Source organism: Equus quagga, chromosome 9, assembly GCF_021613505.1.
Source record: "Equus quagga isolate Etosha38 chromosome 9, UCLA_HA_Equagga_1.0, whole genome shotgun sequence".
NCBI classification, from domain to species: Eukaryota; Metazoa; Chordata; class Mammalia; order Perissodactyla; family Equidae; genus Equus; species Equus quagga.
In genome coordinates, this window is record NC_060275.1 from 91,607,850 (window position 1) to 91,627,056 (window position 19,207).

The following is a 19,207-nucleotide window of genomic DNA, read 5'->3' on the forward strand; positions in this document are numbered from 1 at the left end:
ACCACTTATTTGAGGGAGTAACAAGTAATTCGAGTAGAAAAGACCAATTATAGTATTCTGTATTGACTTGCTAAACTGTGAATAATGTAACCGGATGAAGCTTACTTAGGTTAAATTTTAAATAAGGACTAATTCTAATAATTCTAAATAAAGTCTGCTGTTTGAAGGCTTTGATTTATCCACTCAAGTCGCTTTCTGTATGAAATGAAGCCTTATCTTAGCTCTCCTTGCTCATTTCTCTTATCCTTCTACTGTAGTTAATATATAGCCCGCAGAAAAATCATGGTGATGCACTCTAATGCTTTGCTTGTGTGTCTCTGCACGAAGCACCTTAAGGACAAGAATGTTGAATCAGTTTGATATTCCCGGCACCAAACACGGTGCCTGACATAACTAAAGAATTCGGTTTCTGTAGAAGGTCTGGGTGATCATTGGGTGGCCTACTTTATACTGGTCCCTCTATCATGTGCCAGAGATGAAAAGATGAATTAGAATCCTCTGCTTCCTCTCTGTAATGGGAAACAAAGCAAGCTAGCAGCCCCCTGCACGCAGCGAACGATTCCGTAAACACAAAATTATTCACGGTAACGGACCACAAAGTCAACCGGTAGCGATACACAAATAGAAAAGCCTGATGAATTTTCATTCACACTGAAGCTCACTGTAGCGAAATTCTGGTTCATATGCAAACTGTTTGTCACAACAAACTACCAACTCCTATCTACTTGCAGAAGAGAAGTTATTTGGACACCAAAGAAATTGACGCGCATGCTCTTAAATAGTTGCAGTTGCGGGGTTCCGACCTCCGAAGCTCGCGGCATTCAGAACCAGCGCGCGCTAAACCCACCGGAACGTGAGCAGCCGGCGCTGCACCCGCACCTCCAGGACCCCGCCTACCCCGTCCCTTCTTCCTCCCTCCCTCCTCCCCACCCGTCCCGACCCCGTCCCGTCCTCTCCTTCCCTGATCCTTCCCCTGTCCCCTTCCTTCCTCCCTTCCCTGAACAACCTCCTCGGATTTCCCGCTTCCCCACCCCCAAACACCCAGCCAGACGCTTCGAAACAGCCTCCTGCTCACTCGCTCCACCCCCAACGTCCAGCCCCCTCAACGGTTTCCCCTCCCTAGCTCCAAAACAGCATCTTCAAAACCCCGCTTGACGAACCGGAAGTGCGTCATGCACAGGCGCCGAGGTGCTTGTTTGGCGCGCGCGCCCCAAGTCGCTGGTCTGAGCAAGTGTCTTAGGTTTTCTCATTTTTCTCGTTGGTTTTTGACTTTTTGTGGACGCTGGTGTCTCGGATTTTAGAGATGCCGTCTTCTTTGTTGGGCTCGGCGACGCCGGCCTCCACGTCGGCCGCAGCCCTACAGGAAGCTCTGGAAAATGCGGGGCGGCTCATCGACCGTCAGTTGCAGGAAGACCGCATGTACCCGGACCTTTCCGAGCTGCTCATGGTGTCTGCCCCAAGTGAGTGATCGGTGCCCATTTAGTGACTTTGCTTTCTCAGCCGAAAAGATTCGCCTGACTCACTAACTAGGTCCTTATCCCCAGGGTGGACCAGGCGAGGACATCTTGAGTTTAGGGCGCTGTTGGCTGCATTTTGAAGATCGAAAAAGAGCCTGTGTTCCGTTTTTTTCCTGTCCTCACTTTCTTCATTGCAGGTACTTGAGAGGGTAGGAGTAAAGAGCAAGCCCGCATTTGAAGCAGGAAGAGGCGAAGACCCCGACCTTAGTGAGCTCCTGACTGTCACCATGTGTTTTTTGCTCAGGCCAGATGAGGAGGATCACCTGATCCAAGTCTCATCATTGTTAATTCCTCCTATTAATATTAGAGTAAAACGGAAGAGCAAACGGAGTTAATTGGTGATTTGCCGTGTTCTCTCAAGGATAAGCTTTATTATGTGTAGAGTTAGTGTAATATGAACTGCTGGAACGCGTTAAGAACTACCAGTGGAATAAAGGAGGAGAACAGAGGAATCAGCAGTGCTAATGGACAGGTAGGGTGAGGTAGAGTATGTGCCCATGAAAGACAGGTAACTGGAAAATATTTTAGCAGGTTTAAATTATGGCCAGGCTTCTCAAGAGATGTAGATTACAAAAGTTGCTAGAAAAAAGTGACCCCTTTGGGAGATGAAAATTGGAGAAAAGCAGAGAAGTGTAGATAAGATTGAGTCAAGATTTTTGGTAAGCAAGAAGCAGGATAAACTAACCAGGATAATCTGTGCAATATAAAACTAAAAGATGCCTCTGACAATTTATAAAAATCATTATTTGAGTAGACTTGTGATCAGAGAAAAGATGGAAACAAAGATATTTGTTCCTGACATCTACTTACTCGTGGGCTTGTCTTATGAGAACTGAGTGACTTATCTAGCAACACTTATCTTGAACAGCATTACTCACTTTGACATCCTTAAATTTGAAAGCAGGGTATAAAAACAGTCCATACCTTGTGGTCCTCTCATCATATCTGACCCCAATCCTCCCTATCCACCTGGACACACACCTCCCTCTTCAACCTGATCTGTCCCTGTTCCATCGTATTCTCAACCCCCTTGTTCCAGTCTCACTAAATTTAACATGTTTTCCATAAGAAGCCCCCTCTTCAGGATTTTATTTACATGTACTCTTCATCATTTCTGGAATATTCTTCTTTGCCTGACAAACACTTCTTCCAGACTCCCTTAAATATCACTTTCTCTGTGAAGGCTTTCTTAACTATTAACATGCTCACCAGTTATTAATTCCATCCTTTGTGTTCCCACTGCCATTTAACACATGCAATGTTTTATTAAAATTATGTTTTAAGATTAAATGAGATGTCTGGGATTTGCTTCAAAAAAAATTCTTAGAGTAGATAGTGAAATACAAATCTTCCTCAACTTATGATGGGGTTGTGTCCCAATAAACCCATCGTAAGTTGAAAATACTAAGTCAAAACTGTATTTAATGCACCTAACCTGCCAAACATGATAGCTTAGCCTAGCCTACCTTAAACATGCTCAGAACTCACATTAGCCTACAGTTGGGCAAAATCATCTAACACAAAGCCTGTTTTATAGTAAAGTGTTGAATATCTCATGTAATTTATTTAATACTGTACTGAAAGTGGAAAACTGAATGATTGTATGGGCACAGAATGGGTTGTAAGTGTATGGGTTATTTACCCTCTTGATCGCCTAGCTGATTGGGAGCTTCGGATCGCTGCTGCTGCCCAGCATCTCGATAGACTATCATATTGCATATCGCTAGCCCAGGAAAAGATCAAAATTCAAAATTTGAAATGCAGTTTCTACTGAATGTGTACCACTTTTGCACCATTGTAAAGCAGGAAAGTCATGAGTTGAACCATTGTAAGTTGGACTGTCTATAAATGAAACCTCATTGGGCATCTTATTGGTAATTGTTGAAGCTGGAGAATCAGTACAGAGGGATTGATTGCATTTTTCTCTCTAGTTGTATATATTTTTAAAATTACCGTAATACATTTAAAATTGTTTTACATGTCAGTTTTACCCAACATCTTTGTACGTTAAGAGAGCCTGAAAATGTGCCTGGGATAAATAGGTCATCAGTCAAATCTAAGAACACCTTGTTCAGGACTAGGAAACACAGGCTGCATTGACCAGCCCTTAGTGTCTGAGTCTTAGAGCACAAGAAAGGTTGCCAAATGAGAACTCTTTATAGAGCAGTCTGTGATTTTTCTCCCCAATAAAATATTGCTTATGTGGTATTATTTGTTTTTATCTAATTGGTCTGGGAAAGAAATCTAATGGAAAAAGGCATGGGTTGTTTTAATCTATAAATGTTTAAGTGGGAAAAGAAATAGCTGTTTTTCCCCAATCAATATTTTGTTTGTCCACAGTTGTTTTAGCTGAGAATCACAAAGCAGTTTTAGAAATATTTTCTCTTTTCGGATTAGCAAAATAATAGGAAAACACTAAATTAATGAACTGAACATTTCCTTTCTTATGGAATAAGTCTTTGTGAAAGATAGACTTCTGTTCAGTACTGAAACCAGTAATTGCCTCCACCTTGACACTGGAATTTTTCAGGCCTCCTTTGTCTCAGGTCAGAACTACTTTATTCTCCTGCACCTTTGGAACCACCAAATGGGTGATTTTTTTGTGGTTTACAGTGTTTCTGTATGCCTAGTTGATGCTCAACACATTATTTTACATAAATGCTTCATTTTATTTTTTGTAGATAATCCCACTGTTTCTGGCATGTCAGATATGGATTATCCTCTACAAGGACCTGGTTTGCTGTCAGTACCCAACCTTCCAGACATCAGTTCCATCCGAAGAGTTCCTCTCCCACCTGAACTTGTTGAACAGTTTGGACGTATCCTATTACTTTGTTTTTAACAAAAAATTTTAAAATTGATATTCTCATTTTTATAAGTCATTTTTAATTAGTGTGTTGTATATAAGTTCATTTGAGGGTTTTATTCAAAATACATTTAAGTATGTGGTTAGTTTGCCATGTGCCTGGAAAATTTCATATAAAATTGAATGTTGAAAATTGAGTGACATTTTAATTATTTAATTATTTTGGGACATCGAGAGGAGTGAATTGTTTACAAGGAACTCTGCAGTTTTGAATGATACATTGCAAAGTATTATTTTCCAATTAAGTGCTATATGAGGAAGCTTTTACTACTACCCTTTTCAGTTCAAAGACCTATAATTTTCATTTTTATTTTTTCCCATATTTTAACATTTTAAAACAGTTGTGGCTCTAACAGTATTTAAAAACAAACAAAACTGCCACATAGTTATTTTTTCTCAAAGTTTTTGGTATGTTTTTATACTTGGAGTTAAAGTTTATAAGTGATCACATTTCTAAAGACCTCAATAAGAATCCATATCTGAAGATATAAGAGACTGAGATACTAATGGCATCTTCACAGTCTGAGTAGCTAGAGGAGTTTTCTTACCCTCTAAAAATAAAGATTTTGTTTGATTTTCTTAAAGTGTGGCAAACCCTATAAAAGCACTAGATCTATAGTTATTTGCTAGGAAGGTTTTATATCATTCTACTGCTCTCATAATAAAGACTTCAAGATACTGTATAAAAATTAAATCTGAGACTTTTAAAAGGATATTAATCTATTTAGAGTAAAAGGGTTTCATATTTTAGTATAGTGATTTAGAAATAGAAAGGAGGGGCTGGCCCAGTGGCGCAGCAGTTAAGTTCGCACGTTCTGCTTCTCGGCGGCCCGGGGTTTGCCGGTTCAGATCCCAGGTGCGGAGATGGCACCGCTTGGCAAAAGCCATGCTGTGGCAGGCGTCCCACGTATAAAGTAGAGGAAGATGGGCGTGGATGTTAGCTCAGGGCCAGTCTTCCTCAGCAAAAAGAGGAGGATTGGCAGTAGTTAGCTCAGGGCTTCCTCAAAAAAAAAAGAAAAGAAATAGAAAGGAAATGGAAAATTGCTTATAAAATAAATAGAAAAACTAGTAAAATCTAATAAATATTTTTCTTAAAATTTTCAGTGTTTCTCTGAGACTTTGTAAAATAGTATTATTAAGTATATGATGCACCTTATCCCATACTCTACCTTTGCTTGGTTTCTTAATATTCTTTAATCCTCTGATAATACCATACTCTATCAAAGACATTTTCTTTAGTTAGGGAATTATTTTGTTTTCAGGACTGTTTCATTGTCTTATGATTATTTAACATAATTCTTTGTCTGTTTTTCAATTGCACTATATACGAGGTTTGCAGATTGTCACCAAGCTATGACTTTAGCATCCTGTGTGCTTTTTTTTTAATCACTCTTGCTCTTAGACATTGGAAAAACTGTCCCAGTAAAACAGTTTTTTAGTGTCAAAGTTCACTGGTGGTGTTCATAATTAGTATTCTTTTTTTAAGTTAGTAAAAACAATACATTTGTCCTTCAGAATACATTTTAAGTGGTCAGATAGCATTATTTAGAAATTATAAACTATGTGTTCATGTCATTCACTAAAGCTTTCATTGGAAATCAAGATATTTCATTTGCTCTTTCTGTTAAAGTATGGACAGGGCATGATTTTTTAATCACTAATTTTAAATCAAAATCTTTTGAAACAAGTTTAACAAAGATGAGATTGAAATTTTTATCCTTACATCCACACTACCTCAGATATGCAGTGTAACTGCATGATGGGTGTGTTCCCTCCTATCAGCAGAGCTTGGCTCACAATTGACAGTGACATATTCATGTGGAACTATGAAGATGGGTATGTATTGAAGGCTGATTTGCTTTACCATGATTAGAATTTAGATTATCTTTATTGCAGCTAGTGATCTACTCATTAAAAGCTGCCTGGTTTATCTTTCATTTGTCTAACGGCTGAGTCAGTGCTTCCCAGTATGCATACCAGTCACCTGGGAAGAAGGTTAAAATGTGGATTCCATTATAATAGTTCTGAGTGAGGCTCAAGAGGCTGTATGCATTTGTAACAAGCTTCCAGGTGATGCTGCCATTCTGAGTACCACTCTGAATAGCAGGGATCTATTTTCCAAGCTCTCATTTTGCAGTAAATAGTCTGTCAGTAATTCTTGAGGCCAGCCGTAGTGGTCTAGTGGTAAGATGCAGCCCAGGTCTGTTTCCCAGTCAGGGAACCACCTGTCTGTTGGTTGTCATACTGTGGCACTGCATGTTGCTTTGATGCTGAAAGCTGTGCAACTGGTATTTTAAATACCAGCAGGGTCACCATGGTGGACAGATTTCACTGGAGCTTCCAGACTAAGACAGAGTAGGAAGAAGGACCTAGCCACTCTCTTCCAAAAAAATTGGCCATGAAAACCCTGTGAATATCAGTGGAACATTATCTGATATAGCACTAGAAGGTGAAAGAAACATGCAAAAAGACCAGGAAGAGTTCTGCTGTGCTGGACACAGGGTCACTGGGAGTTGGAATCAACTCAAAGGCACTAACAACAAAATTCATTGAGAGATGATTTGATGTTCTTGTTTTTTGGTTTTTTTTTTCTTTTGAGGAAGATTAGCCCTTAGCTAACATCTGCTGCCAATCCTCCTCTCTTTGCTGAGGAAGACTGGCCCTGAGCTAACACCCATGCCCATCTTCCTCTACTTTATATGTGGGACGCCTACCACAGCATGGCTTGCCAAGCAGTGCCATGTCCACACGCAGGATCCGAACCGGCGAAACCCGGGCCGCCGAAGCAGAATGTGCAAACTTAACTGCTGCGCCACTGGGCCAGCCCTGCAGTTTGATCATCTTTTTTTTTTTAAGGATTGGCACCTGGGACAACTGTTGCCAATCTTCTTTTTTTTTCTGCTGCTTTTTTTCTCCCCAAATCCCCCCAGTACATAGTTGTATATTTTAGTTGTAGGTTCTTGTTGTGGCACATGGGATGCCACCTCAACATGGCCTAACAACCAGTGCCACGTCCACACCCAGGATCCAAACCCTGGGCCGCCAAAGTGGAGTGCGAGAACTTAACCACTTGGCCACGGGGCCGGCCCCTGAAAGTTTTTCTATTTGCATTAATATCTAACATAGTCATTCATTTAACAAATACATTGAGCTTATTGTGTATCAAACACTGTGCTAAAAACAGTATTGAATGATATAAGCGTAGTCCTGGACCACATGGAAGGTACAGTCCAACCTTACTGTATGCTCAAACTAGAACTCATTTAAAGAAAAATTATTTGAACAACGTGCTTATTGAAAAGTCTAGGCAGAAGTACTGGGTATAAATCTTTAGTTCAAAAATTCAATTCTGTGAAATTTTATAGGCTTAGTTTCAGTTATTCCATTAGTTTTCTATTTATAAATCCTAAATCCATCTGGATGATAGAAAGATAATCTTATTTGATTCATTGTTCCCTAACCCCCAACTCTCCCGGTATTAGTCTTAGTTTCCAGAGGTTGTGCTCATTATCAGAGGAGCCTATATGATTCCACAGCATGGGAAAATGAGGAAACCTGGTCCACCATAATTTGCCATTTAGGTGTTTTCTTTCTGTTTGCATGGCCCTTTTCAGGACAACGGGAAGTTTTCTTCAAAGTCTGGATCATACGGTTTTTTCCCTGGTGTTTATCCTGTTTGGTATTCTCTGAGCTTCGTGGGTCTTTGGTTTCATGTCTTTCATTATTTTTGGAAATTATTTCACCCACTGTCCAAATATTTTTTCTGCCCCATTCTCTCCCTCTGCTGAGATTTCAGTTACACTTTTGTTAGACTGATGTTATCCGACAGACTTTGGATGCTCTGTTCTGCTTTTTGTTTCTCTGCTTTTTTTCCCTTTTTTTGTTTCAATTTGGACAATTTCTATTGACCTAACTTCAGGTGTACCGATACTTTCATTAGTTGTGTCAAGTCTATCTGGTAGTTTGGACCTCTGGCTCATAGATACTCTGGTTCTGTTGATTTTTGTTTCTTGACAGTGGGCTTTTTTTTTCTTGCTTTTTTGTGTCTCATGTTTTTTGATTGAAAGTGGACATCATGTATAGGACAATGAATACTGCAGTAAGTAACATCCTTAGAAATGGGCATGTGTCTTGCTAGGGCCTGGCAGGTAGGCCTTTGTTGTGGAGGAAGTTGACTTTTTCCAAGTCAGAAGTTGAGCTGAATTTGGTTTTGTTGTTGCTATGGTTATCCTCAGTAGATCATAGGTTTCAAATTCCTTTGGAATTATCTTACACTTAGGGTACAGGTTGGGTTGTTGGGGATTTTTTCTCAATGCTCCTGTTCCACCCTCAGCCATAGGCTTTCCCTGTGAGCCTGTTCTGTAGAGGATGTACCCTCTCTATACTCTTGCCCCTGCTCCAGTGGTAGAGCACTGTTATTTGAGACTACAACCTGGTTTGGAAGGTATGTGGAATGGGGAGCAGCATTCCCTGTTTTCCTTTTCCTGCTTAGCCTTAGGCAGGGCTGTGTGCCTGGGTCTTGGAACTGAAACAGTTTTGTTTGCTGGCTTATTTTTCCTTATATTTATAGCCTTAAAGAGTCTTATAAGATAAAACTTGGTTTTCTTTTTGTGTATGACATGTTTTTCTTTAACTCTTGACAGAGGAGACCTTGCTTATTTCGATGGACTTAGTGAGACTATTCTTGCTGTGGGGCTTGTGAAACCAAAAGCTGGTAAGAGATAAAAATAAAAGGATTAAATTATGTTTGTATATACATAGACTCCCAGGTGTTTTAGTACTGAATGATAACACATTTTAAGAAGTTGAATTTCCTGTTGAAGTTTTGTTCTGAATTACTAATAATTAGAAATATATAAAGTCATTAGAAATATTTAACAGTTTACTTACTTTATAAGTGAGTCTGCCTTTAAAATTGTTAAGTTGTAGTTCTTGAATTTTATCTTGATTTTTGTTACTCTGTCTTGATTTACCTTGTTTTTTACATTATACATTTTTCATCAGTTACTGAATTTAATCTAAAAAACATTTTTGTCTCTGCATTTTTTAAGTTTTGCTTGCCCGTGGAAGTGACAACAGAGTTCACAATCTTAGAGAAGTCATAATTATTGTTTAACTTACAGTTATAACTTCATTATGTCAGATCTTTTATCAAGCTACTGAGGAGCAGAATTGATTGGTTTAAATTTAATATACATCCCTTGAATGTGCCTTCTTTTTTTTTTTTTTAAAGATTGGCACCTGAGCTAACACCTGTTGCCAGTCTTGTTTTTTGTTTTTTCTGCTTTTTCTCCCCAAATCCCCCCAGTAGATAGTTGTATATTTTAGTTGTGGGTCCTTCTCGTTGTGGCATGTGGGATGCCTCCTCAACATGGCCTGATGAGTGGTGCCATGTCCTCGCCCAGGATCCGAACTGGCAAAATCCTGGGCCGCTGAAGTGGAGTGCACAAACTTAACCACTCAGCCGTGGGGCCAGCCCCTGACTGTCCCTTCTTACTAGAGGAAATAATAGATAAAATTCACTTGTTTCCATGTAGACAAGGAGAACAGATTAGTGGCTACCAGGGTAAAGTGGGCATGGAGGGTGAGCACAAAAGGTGAAGAGGTGCACCTACAACATGACTGACAAACAATAATGTACAACTGAAACTTCACAAGATTGTAAACTATCATAATCTCAATAAAAACTCAAAAAAAAATTCACTTGTTTGCAAAGCCTAAATAAAATTTTTTAAGGTCATGGCCATTTTAAAATTACAATACTTTGCATAAGTATAAACATGCAGTTTTGTTTTAGTTAGTAGTTTAAAGCAACTTGCATTTCTCTCTCTCTTTTTTTTTTTGGTGAAAAAGATTGGCCCTAACCTAACATCTGTTGCCAATCTTCCTCTTTTTTTTTTTTCTCTCCAAAGGCCCCCAGTACATAGTTGTATATCCTAGTTGTAGGTCCTTCTAGTTCTTTGATGTAGGATGCCTTCTCAGCATTGCCTGACAAGCCATGCTAGGTCCATGCCCAGGACCTGAACCAATGAACCCTGGGCCGCTGAAGCAGTGTGTGCAAAGTTAACCATTCAGCCATGGGGCTGGCCCCCAAACATGCAGTTTTATACAGTTTGTATGATTGCAATGGAAATGTATTTCCTTTACATAGAATCTCAAAGCAGTCTTTACTCTGGTATTTGTCTGTCTGTCTTGTTTTTTCATTGAGAAGTTTATTCATATAAAAGTCAACAACTGTTTCTGCCCCATTGTAGTAAATTCTCCATCTAAAACAAATAGTAAAATTTTGTTCCACTCAAATGTAAATTTTAGTGCAAAATTGAAATTATGGCATAGTCTTTGATGTGGTAGCGAAGTTGTCTTTGACAATTAAACGATTCTGACTTTGCTGTCAAGTACTGAAAATTCTGACTCTCAAAAATATGTTACAGCTAACAAAGTCCTTTTCTTACTTCGTCTTTTGCAAGGGAACATTGTCAAGTTAAAGTCATCTTTTTCTAAGTCAAGCTTTTTGACAAAAGTCTGCTTTATTGATGCTTTCTATGTAAGCAAGAAGATTCAATTTTATGATTGTTTGAATAATAAAACACAAGAATTCCTCAGTGTTTTTAGTATTTCCAGGTTTTTGCCTACAGAGAAATTGACAAGGCTTAATCACACTTTTCAAGTTCAAAAAACCTTTCTTGTGTATGGAAAGATTCACATCATTGTCCAGCTTCAATCTCATCTTCCAGGGAGGCACCTTAGTCAAAAGAGCTTGTTGCTTTTGGGCAGTATTCCTTACAGGGATTATATGATTATAAGTTAAACTATTTACCTCATCTGTATGACCCAATAGAGCTGCCACCTAAGTCAAATCACATATAAACTTCTTACTGCAAGTTATTCTTAGAATAATCTTTCCTTGTGTCTCCAAGAAAGTAAACCTCCTACCTCAAGTTTAGTCAACTACTTCTGGAAAGCCAGTGAACTTCTTGGTAGATGAGAACAACTTTATATTTTCCTATTTCTGGACAAAATCTCTTGAAAAGTTCATGCTATCATTGAAGTTGCCTTTGAAGTTGAAGGTGCCGTTGGCCAAGTTTTTGGTGCAAAAGCATGCCTTGTGGAATGCAGTAAGTTAGGGTTCTGTTAAGTTTCTTCATCAAAGCAGCAAAAACAGATGTTTTGCAAAGGATCCTAAGTGCTCATATTTACACAAGCACAAAACTTTCTTTCAAAATTGTATTGAACAGTGAGACTTTTTACCGTTCCAAAGACCTGAAGGACAATGGCAGTTTCTAAAAGGTGCTAATAAGATGTGCACTCTGTAGATAAGAAGTGAGAATTGACTAAAGTGAAATGTAAGTCTTTTGACCTGTTGCATCCTGAAAGGAAGTGGCTTCCAATTTTACTATCTCCTGTTTCAAAATACTTGAATAAATTATGAAAGATTTCAGAGAAGATAGCATCATTTGATGAGGTGCTACTTTATTTATCTTCCTTTAAAGAAAATCTAAGTTTTCATAAAGTTCAGACTTTTTAAATCAACTTACAATGAAATATCAGGTGTATTTTGAGATCAGTAAGACAAGAAGTCTGTGGGGGCCAGCCCAGTGGCACAGCGGTTAAGTTTGCATGTTCTGCTTCAGTGGCCATGCGTCTGTCTGTTCGGATCCCGGGTGTGGATGTGGCACCATTTGGCAGGCCATGCTGTGGTAGGCATCCCACATATAAAGTAGAGGAAGATGGGCAGGGATGTTAGCTCAGAGCCAGTCTTCCTCAGCGAAAAAGAGGAGGATTGGCAGCAGTTAGCTCAGAGCTAATCTTCCTCAAAAGAAAAAAATTGACAAGAAGTCTGTGCCTTCAGTTATATTGACTTAAAACCTTGATACGCAAACTATGACTTTGTGTTCCTTTATGTTCATCAAGTGAAAGTAAAACCAAGTAATGATATAAGCTTTGTTGTATTTTTTATGACATTTAATATGCTTAAGTAAGGCAAATGTATACATATAAAGAGATGTCCATAATCATAAAGTATATTTACTTCTTTTCCTATTAGAGACACTACTTTTTGATGTCATAACATAATGACAGTGATAATTACACATAGCATTTCATACCACGCCTCACTTTTTAAAATTAATACCTTAGTGTGAATTAACATAAAAAAAATTTGTACTTGGTTTAATGTCCCACCAAGACTTTAAATTACCTGGTTTTGATATGTGAACTCATTTGGCATGTAAACTCATTTCTGTCTCCTTGAATTTGACTACTCCAGGTGCCTCATGTAAGTGGAATCATTGTGTTTTTGTGAATGGCGTATTTCACTTAGCATATTGTTCTCAAGGTTCAACTCTATTGTAGCATGTGTCAGAATTTGCCTCTCTTTTTAAGGCTGAATAATATTCCATTGTAGTTGTATATCACATTTTATTTATTCATCCATTGTTAGATACTTGGGTTGCTTTACCCTTCTAGGTCTTGTGAATAATGCTGCTATTAACATGAGTATACAAATAGAAGTCTTTTATATTTTAGTAAACCTCAACTATTTTGTAATGTAACACTAATTTTAAATGGCGTTAAATACTGAAGTGTTTATTTCCTAAGGTGGTTCTTTTCTATGACTATTTACTTAAATGATCATAGGGTATAATATATTAACATCAAAATTAACTAAACTGGGTTCAGACTTTTCATATACTATTTAATCAATAGTTCATTTTATTGATAAAGCTGTATTCTCTTAACACCTAAATCTAGATGTTTTTCAGGAAATAATCCCTACTGCATGTCTACTTTATCTTAGGCATCTTTCAACCTCACGTTCGACACCTCCTGGTTTTGGCAACTCCTGTGGATATAGTGATTCTTGGGCTAAGCTATGCTAATCTGCAAACAGGTATAGAAATCCACATGTTGTGTTTTTTAAAATAAAAGTGTCTTGGCCAGTTTAATATTATTATTAAAAGCTAATCTTTTTCACTACATTAACTTTCCAGGCTATTTGCTTGTAGGTAAATAACATTTCCCTATAAATATGCTATCTTTCAGGTCAGTCACGCCACCAAAAATGTATTTTAGATATATTTACCATATTAATGTGTGGTTCTTAAATGTCTAATATAAAGGGAGGATAGTAGTAGAGAAATAATTGACCCTTGTGTTTTTCAATAATGCTTTCAACTTCTTTGTTTCTAAATTTTTGGATGGCCATTTTAACATATAGAACACTGAAATATAATACATTATTCTTTCTATTAAGGTAAGAAGCCCTCAATTAATTTATTACAACACATTCAATGGCTTTTTTTTTGCATTCTAGCAATCTGTTTTGGGTGAAATAATGTTGAATTTCAGTGACTCAGTGATTATTACTACCACGTCCTTAGACTTTCTTCCAAAATATTATTTGGGTTAGTTTTTTGTTTGATGTTTTACCATGACGTGTATACATATATAATATTATATATAATAATTTATATATTTTATATGTTATGTGTATATACTGTTACATGTTATATATATACTGTAGGTTGTATTTAACTTGAATTATCAAATTATATGAGACTTTTTATAGTAATTTAAAATGTATATTACAGAAGCTTTTGAGTATATCAAGGCTTCAGTAAAAATATCAATTCTGAAGATAATGCAGTAATTGTTTTAAATTTTAAAAAAGCTGATAAACTAATTCCTGTGTTCTTCCTTTTAAAAAACAAATAGGTTCTGGAGTTCTTAATGACAGTATGTGTGGTGGAATGCAGTTGCTTCCAGATCCTTTATATTCTCTTCCCACTGATAATACTTACCTTTTAACAATAACTTCCACCGATAATGGCAGAATTTTCTTGGCTGGAAAGGATGGCTGTTTGTATGAAGTAGCGTACCAAGTAAGTCTGGCATTATACACATTTTTTTCCCCTCCCTCTTGATGGAGTAGGGATAGGTAAGCTGTTGTTTTTATTTTCTAATTATATAAGCATATTAGTATGTTCTTATGGAAAGTATTCAAACATAGTTATAGCTGTAGTCCTCCATGACTACACCATGCCTACAAAACCCAGTCTTCTCCCCAGAGGCCAAAGCCATTATCAGTTCTGTGTATATCCTTATAGAACATGATACATACATTGATAAATATCTTTAAATATATCTGTAAATATCTACATATATCTGTTTATATGTATATTTATCCATTTACAAGTATATAGTATACTTTTGTATATGTATATTTTTACTTGGATTATTGCTTACATTTTGTTTCATAATTGGCTTTTCACTGAACTATGTCTTGAAAGTCTCTCCTTGTCTGTATCTGGTAGATAGATATTATGTTTTGTGATTGCTGCATACTTGTCCGTAAAATGAATGTGCGTGGTTTATTTAACAATTCCTTTCTTCATGGACTTCTAGGTTCTCAGTTTTTCCCTTTCACAAATAATGCTATAGTACCTTATTCTTTTGGAGACCTCTTTCTTTACTTGTGTAGAAATTTTTTAGTCTGAAAGACTTAGAATTCTAATAGATGGCTTATAGAGTATGTGTATTTAAAATTGTATTGTATAGTTTTGTATTGCCCTCTCAGAGTTTTAGATCCTTGGCAGGCATCTATGAATGTATCCTCCCCTCCCCTCACTGTCACTAATATTGGTATTATCAAACATTGATTTTGGCCAATCTGATGGAGAGAAGTTGTTTTTTATTACTAATTGAGTTAAGCATATTTTCATGTATTGGTCATTTATATTTTCTCTTCTCTGAAGTGCCTCTTTGTGTCCTTTGCTGGGTTTGTTTCCCTCCTGTGCTGTTGCCTTTTTTATAAGGTAAATGATAGGAAACTGGTAAAATAATATTCTCATAGTTACACAGCTAATTAGTGGCAGTATTAGAACCCAGGTCAGCTGGGTTTTTTAATTTACGTTGTATCTCTTCATTGCCCACTTTCTCCTGGCTGTGTTCATTACAAAAAATGGTTTTGTTATAGATTTAAGTATGGCAAAACTCAGTCATTGAGAAGTAGACTGTAGATTTTGATGGTGGTGGCTAATAAAATTCCTTTTAGCAGTAGTGAGAAGAGATAAAAATACCTCTATCCTGTGTACTTTTGATACTTACAAACTGTGCTTATTTTCCTTACCACTTCAAACAGGAGTTTTTGGGGTTTGTTTTGTTTTGTTTTGTTTTTGGTAAGGAAGATTGGCCCTGAGCTAACATCCATTGCCAATCTTCCTTCTTTTGCTTGAGAAAGATTATCCCTAAACTAAAATCTGTGCCACTCTTCCTCCATTTTGTATGTAGGATGCTGCTGCAGCAAGGCCTGATTAGCAGTGTGTAGGTCGGCACCTGAGATCTGAACCCCTGAACCCCAGGCTGCTGAAGCAGAACACACCAAGTTAACTACTGTACCACTGGGCAAGCCCTGAAACAGGAGTTTTTAAGATAATTAAAATAGGACTTCACTGACTGGGCCAGCGCTGATGGTTAAAGTTTGGCACACTCCACTTCGGTGGCCTGGGTTCAGTTCCTGGGCACAGACCTACACCCCTCTTTGGTGGCCATATTGTGGCGGCAACCCTACAAAATAGAGGAAGACTGGCACAGATATTAGCTTAGGGCCAATCTTCCTCAGCAAAAAAAATAAAATATGAGTTGAGTGACATAACACTCCTGAAGTTGCTGGAATAGACGTAGCTGATTTCACTGAAAGCAGTGGTTTAATTATAACAAAATACAATTTTTTTAATTACAGGACTAAAGTCAGTATTTACTTTTGAAGAATATGTCTCACTTTACGTACAATTATTGGTATTTCACTAAGATTTGAAGATTTTTATAAGCATGGGTATACAATAATTGCTGTGATAGAGGTACCTACATTTACCAGTCTTCTTTCTTTCAATTTTTTCTTTTAAGGCAGAAGCAGGTTGGTTTAGCCAAAGATGTAGGAAAATAAACCACTCAAAGAGCTCACTTTCTTTCCTTGTTCCTTCGTTGCTACAATTCACATTCTCAGAAGATGGTAAGTAGAAAACAAATTTGGCAAACAAAAAATTTTAACAGATTGTTGGCTTAACATCAGAATTCTCATTCTTAATTGAAACAATTTGTCTTATTAAATAGTATTTGTTATTCATATGATCTCTTAAAGGAAGAAGGGATTATGAAACGTGGAAACATCATGGGTTTTATTCCCAAGTTCCTGTAAATGTAGCGTCATGGAACGTGTGTCTAAATAGCAGCTTTACATACATTCTTAAACCAAAACGTGTGTGTGAGAGAGAGAGAGACAGACATTCAGACATGAAATACATATTTTTCATGTTCTGGAACAAATTCCCAGTAAAAAATGAATTTATCCAAGTTTTTAATAAACTGAGTGTTTTTGGCAGGTGAAATAATTAAAAATCATTCATTGAAATAAGTAATGCACCTAAAAAATGTTAGTGTGATTGAGTTTTTAAATTATTTCCCTTCACACAATGAGTTATTAAACTCAACTGGAAGTTTCTTGAAGGAATAGACCGGGTGTAATTTATTTTGTGTTTTTAACATATAGCAAACAATTTATTTAATGTCTGTTGAATGGAAAAATAATCTAGAACATGTTTTTCAATTAGCTTAAAATTCACGGGCTGGCCCAGTGGTGCAGTGGTTAAGTTCGCACGTTCGCTTCACTGGCCTGGGGTCTGCCAGTTGGGATCCTGGGTGTGGACGTGGCACCGCTTGGCAGGCTATGCTGTGGTAGGCGTCCCACGTATAAAGTAGAGGAAGATGGGCACGGATGTTAGCTCAGGGCCAGTCTTGCTCAGCAAAAAGAGTTGGATTGGCAGCAGATGTTAGCTCAGGGCTAATCTTCCAAAAAAAAAAAAAAAATTTCATTTAGAAGACATAATGACTTATTGGTGATGGTCTCAACCCAGTCACAGTATTTGATGTCTGCTTTGTTCACATGTTGTCTGACCTAAAGGCTTCTTAACTTTGTCCTTATACAAATATCCTAGGACTTATCTACAAAGCCAGAGGAAAGTCCCTGAATGCAAAGATCTAATTCAGCAGTTTTAATTTGTTGTAAGTGTCTGCTGGTTGGTTCATTAATGTTTAGGTTTTTTTCTTTTTTTTCTTTTACTTTTAGATCCTATTGTTCAGATTGCAATTGATAATTCTAGAAATATTTTATACACTCGATCTGAGAAAGGAGTAATACAGGTAAGTTTTAATGTTATTCTACCATTTAAAGGGGGAAAAACATCCCTGTTTTTAAGGAAGAAGATTCAGTCACTCTTACACTTTTCCTTTGGACTGTGTGCTTTTTAAAAACAACCCAAACCATTTCTTAATGCCCCTTTTTTTATGAAATTTCAAATCTCTGAGTTTTTCCATACCTATGTGAAATACCAAAATTATAGAATCCCTGAAAAAGGAAAGTTTGTTTAATAAAATTCTTTTGTTTGTTTTGTAAAATGTATATATCTTATAATCATGTTTAAGTGGACATAATTTTTTGTTCACAGGTTTATGATTTGGGCCAAGATGGACAAGGAATGAGCAGAGTTGCCTCAGTGTCACAGAATTCTATTGTCTCTGCTGCTGGAAACATTGCTAGGTAATGTGTGTACTTTCTTGCTGGACATTTCATTTGCAGGCACAATTATACCATTTATGTGCAATATACTAAAATTAGCTTATTCCTTCCTCAAAATATCTCTAAAAGATAAGGAATGTTGGGGATGACATTATAGGTTGTGTTTGAAACAGAGCTGCTAGAGACTTCTTTTATTTTATTCTTATGTTGGATGGTTTGAGACATATGGCAGACTGATTTTGCAATGTGAAGTACAGCTTGACCTGTGTCTTTCCTTGAAACTTTAAGCTTTAGGTGGTCTGTGCAGGCATTAGAATTGTGACTGGGAAGCCGCATGTCTCAAGTTTCCCCTCTTATGTAACAGGCCTACATCGTACAAGTTTAGGTGATCTGGTAATTGACACAAGTGCACAGAGTTTCAGTCATATTATCCTTATTGTATTCATGGGGAAACTGAAACTAAGGGATGTTAGGATTTGCTTGAGGTCTGACTGCTACATAAGTGCTGGAACCCAACCTAGAAGGCAAGTCTTCAGACAGTATACACTGCTCTTTGCGTATATCACCGTTGACTTAGCTGCAAAAAATTTTCTTCACATAACAAAGGCCTCAAATTTTCAGCTTCTCTTGTCTTATGTGCCTGGGTCATTGCTGCAATCAGATATCCTAGTGAAAAATCAACATGTTTTCTTTGCTCTTCAGTGACAAAAAAAATTCTTGGAGCTGGCCCCATGGTATAGTGTTTAAGTTCGGTGCACTCCACTTTGGTGGCCCAGGTTCACAGGTTCAGATCCTGGGCACAGACCTGTACTACTCGTCAGCCATGCTGTGGCAGTGACCCACATAAAAAGTCGAGGATGGTTGGCACAGATTGTTAGCTCAGGGCTAATCTTCCTCAAGCAAATAAAGAGGAAGATTGGCAACAGATATTGGCTCAGGGCTAATGTTCCTCAGCCAAAAAAAACCTTCTAAAGGCAGACAATCGAAAATAAAGGGTTTCCTTTTTCTTCCTCAACTCTTTTTGGAAATTTTTTCAAATCCACAGAAAAATTAAAAGAATAGCATGGTAGAAACTGATACATACTTTATCTAAATTTGCTAATTGTTAACATTTTGCCTCATTTGCTCACTTACTTTCTTCTGACCTATTGGAAAGTAAGTTGTAGACATCATGACTTTCACCCTTAAATCCTCCACTTCCATCTCCTGTCTCATATACCACAATATCATTACTACATCTTAAAAAGTTAA

The 19,207-nt window shown here is 37.4% G+C and overlaps 1 protein-coding gene across 1 annotated transcript in view; it reads left to right on the forward strand.

Moving 5' to 3' along the window:
- Positions 1 to 1,183: 1,183 nt before the first annotated feature.
- The window catches only part of NUP155 (nucleoporin 155), a 64,049-nt gene continuing 46,025 nt past the window's right edge, over positions 1,184 to 19,207 (forward strand). Inside the window, exons 1-9 of the mRNA XM_046672046.1 lie at positions 1,184 to 1,460; positions 4,199 to 4,336; positions 6,123 to 6,219; positions 9,027 to 9,097; positions 13,181 to 13,273; positions 14,098 to 14,264; positions 16,288 to 16,393; positions 17,507 to 17,580; positions 17,886 to 17,977. Coding sequence (XP_046528002.1) covers positions 1,304 to 1,460; positions 4,199 to 4,336; positions 6,123 to 6,219; positions 9,027 to 9,097; positions 13,181 to 13,273; positions 14,098 to 14,264; positions 16,288 to 16,393; positions 17,507 to 17,580; positions 17,886 to 17,977 — 995 coding nt within the window. The 5' untranslated portion in view covers positions 1,184 to 1,303. The remainder of the gene's footprint in view (positions 1,461 to 4,198; positions 4,337 to 6,122; positions 6,220 to 9,026; positions 9,098 to 13,180; positions 13,274 to 14,097; positions 14,265 to 16,287; positions 16,394 to 17,506; positions 17,581 to 17,885; positions 17,978 to 19,207) is intronic.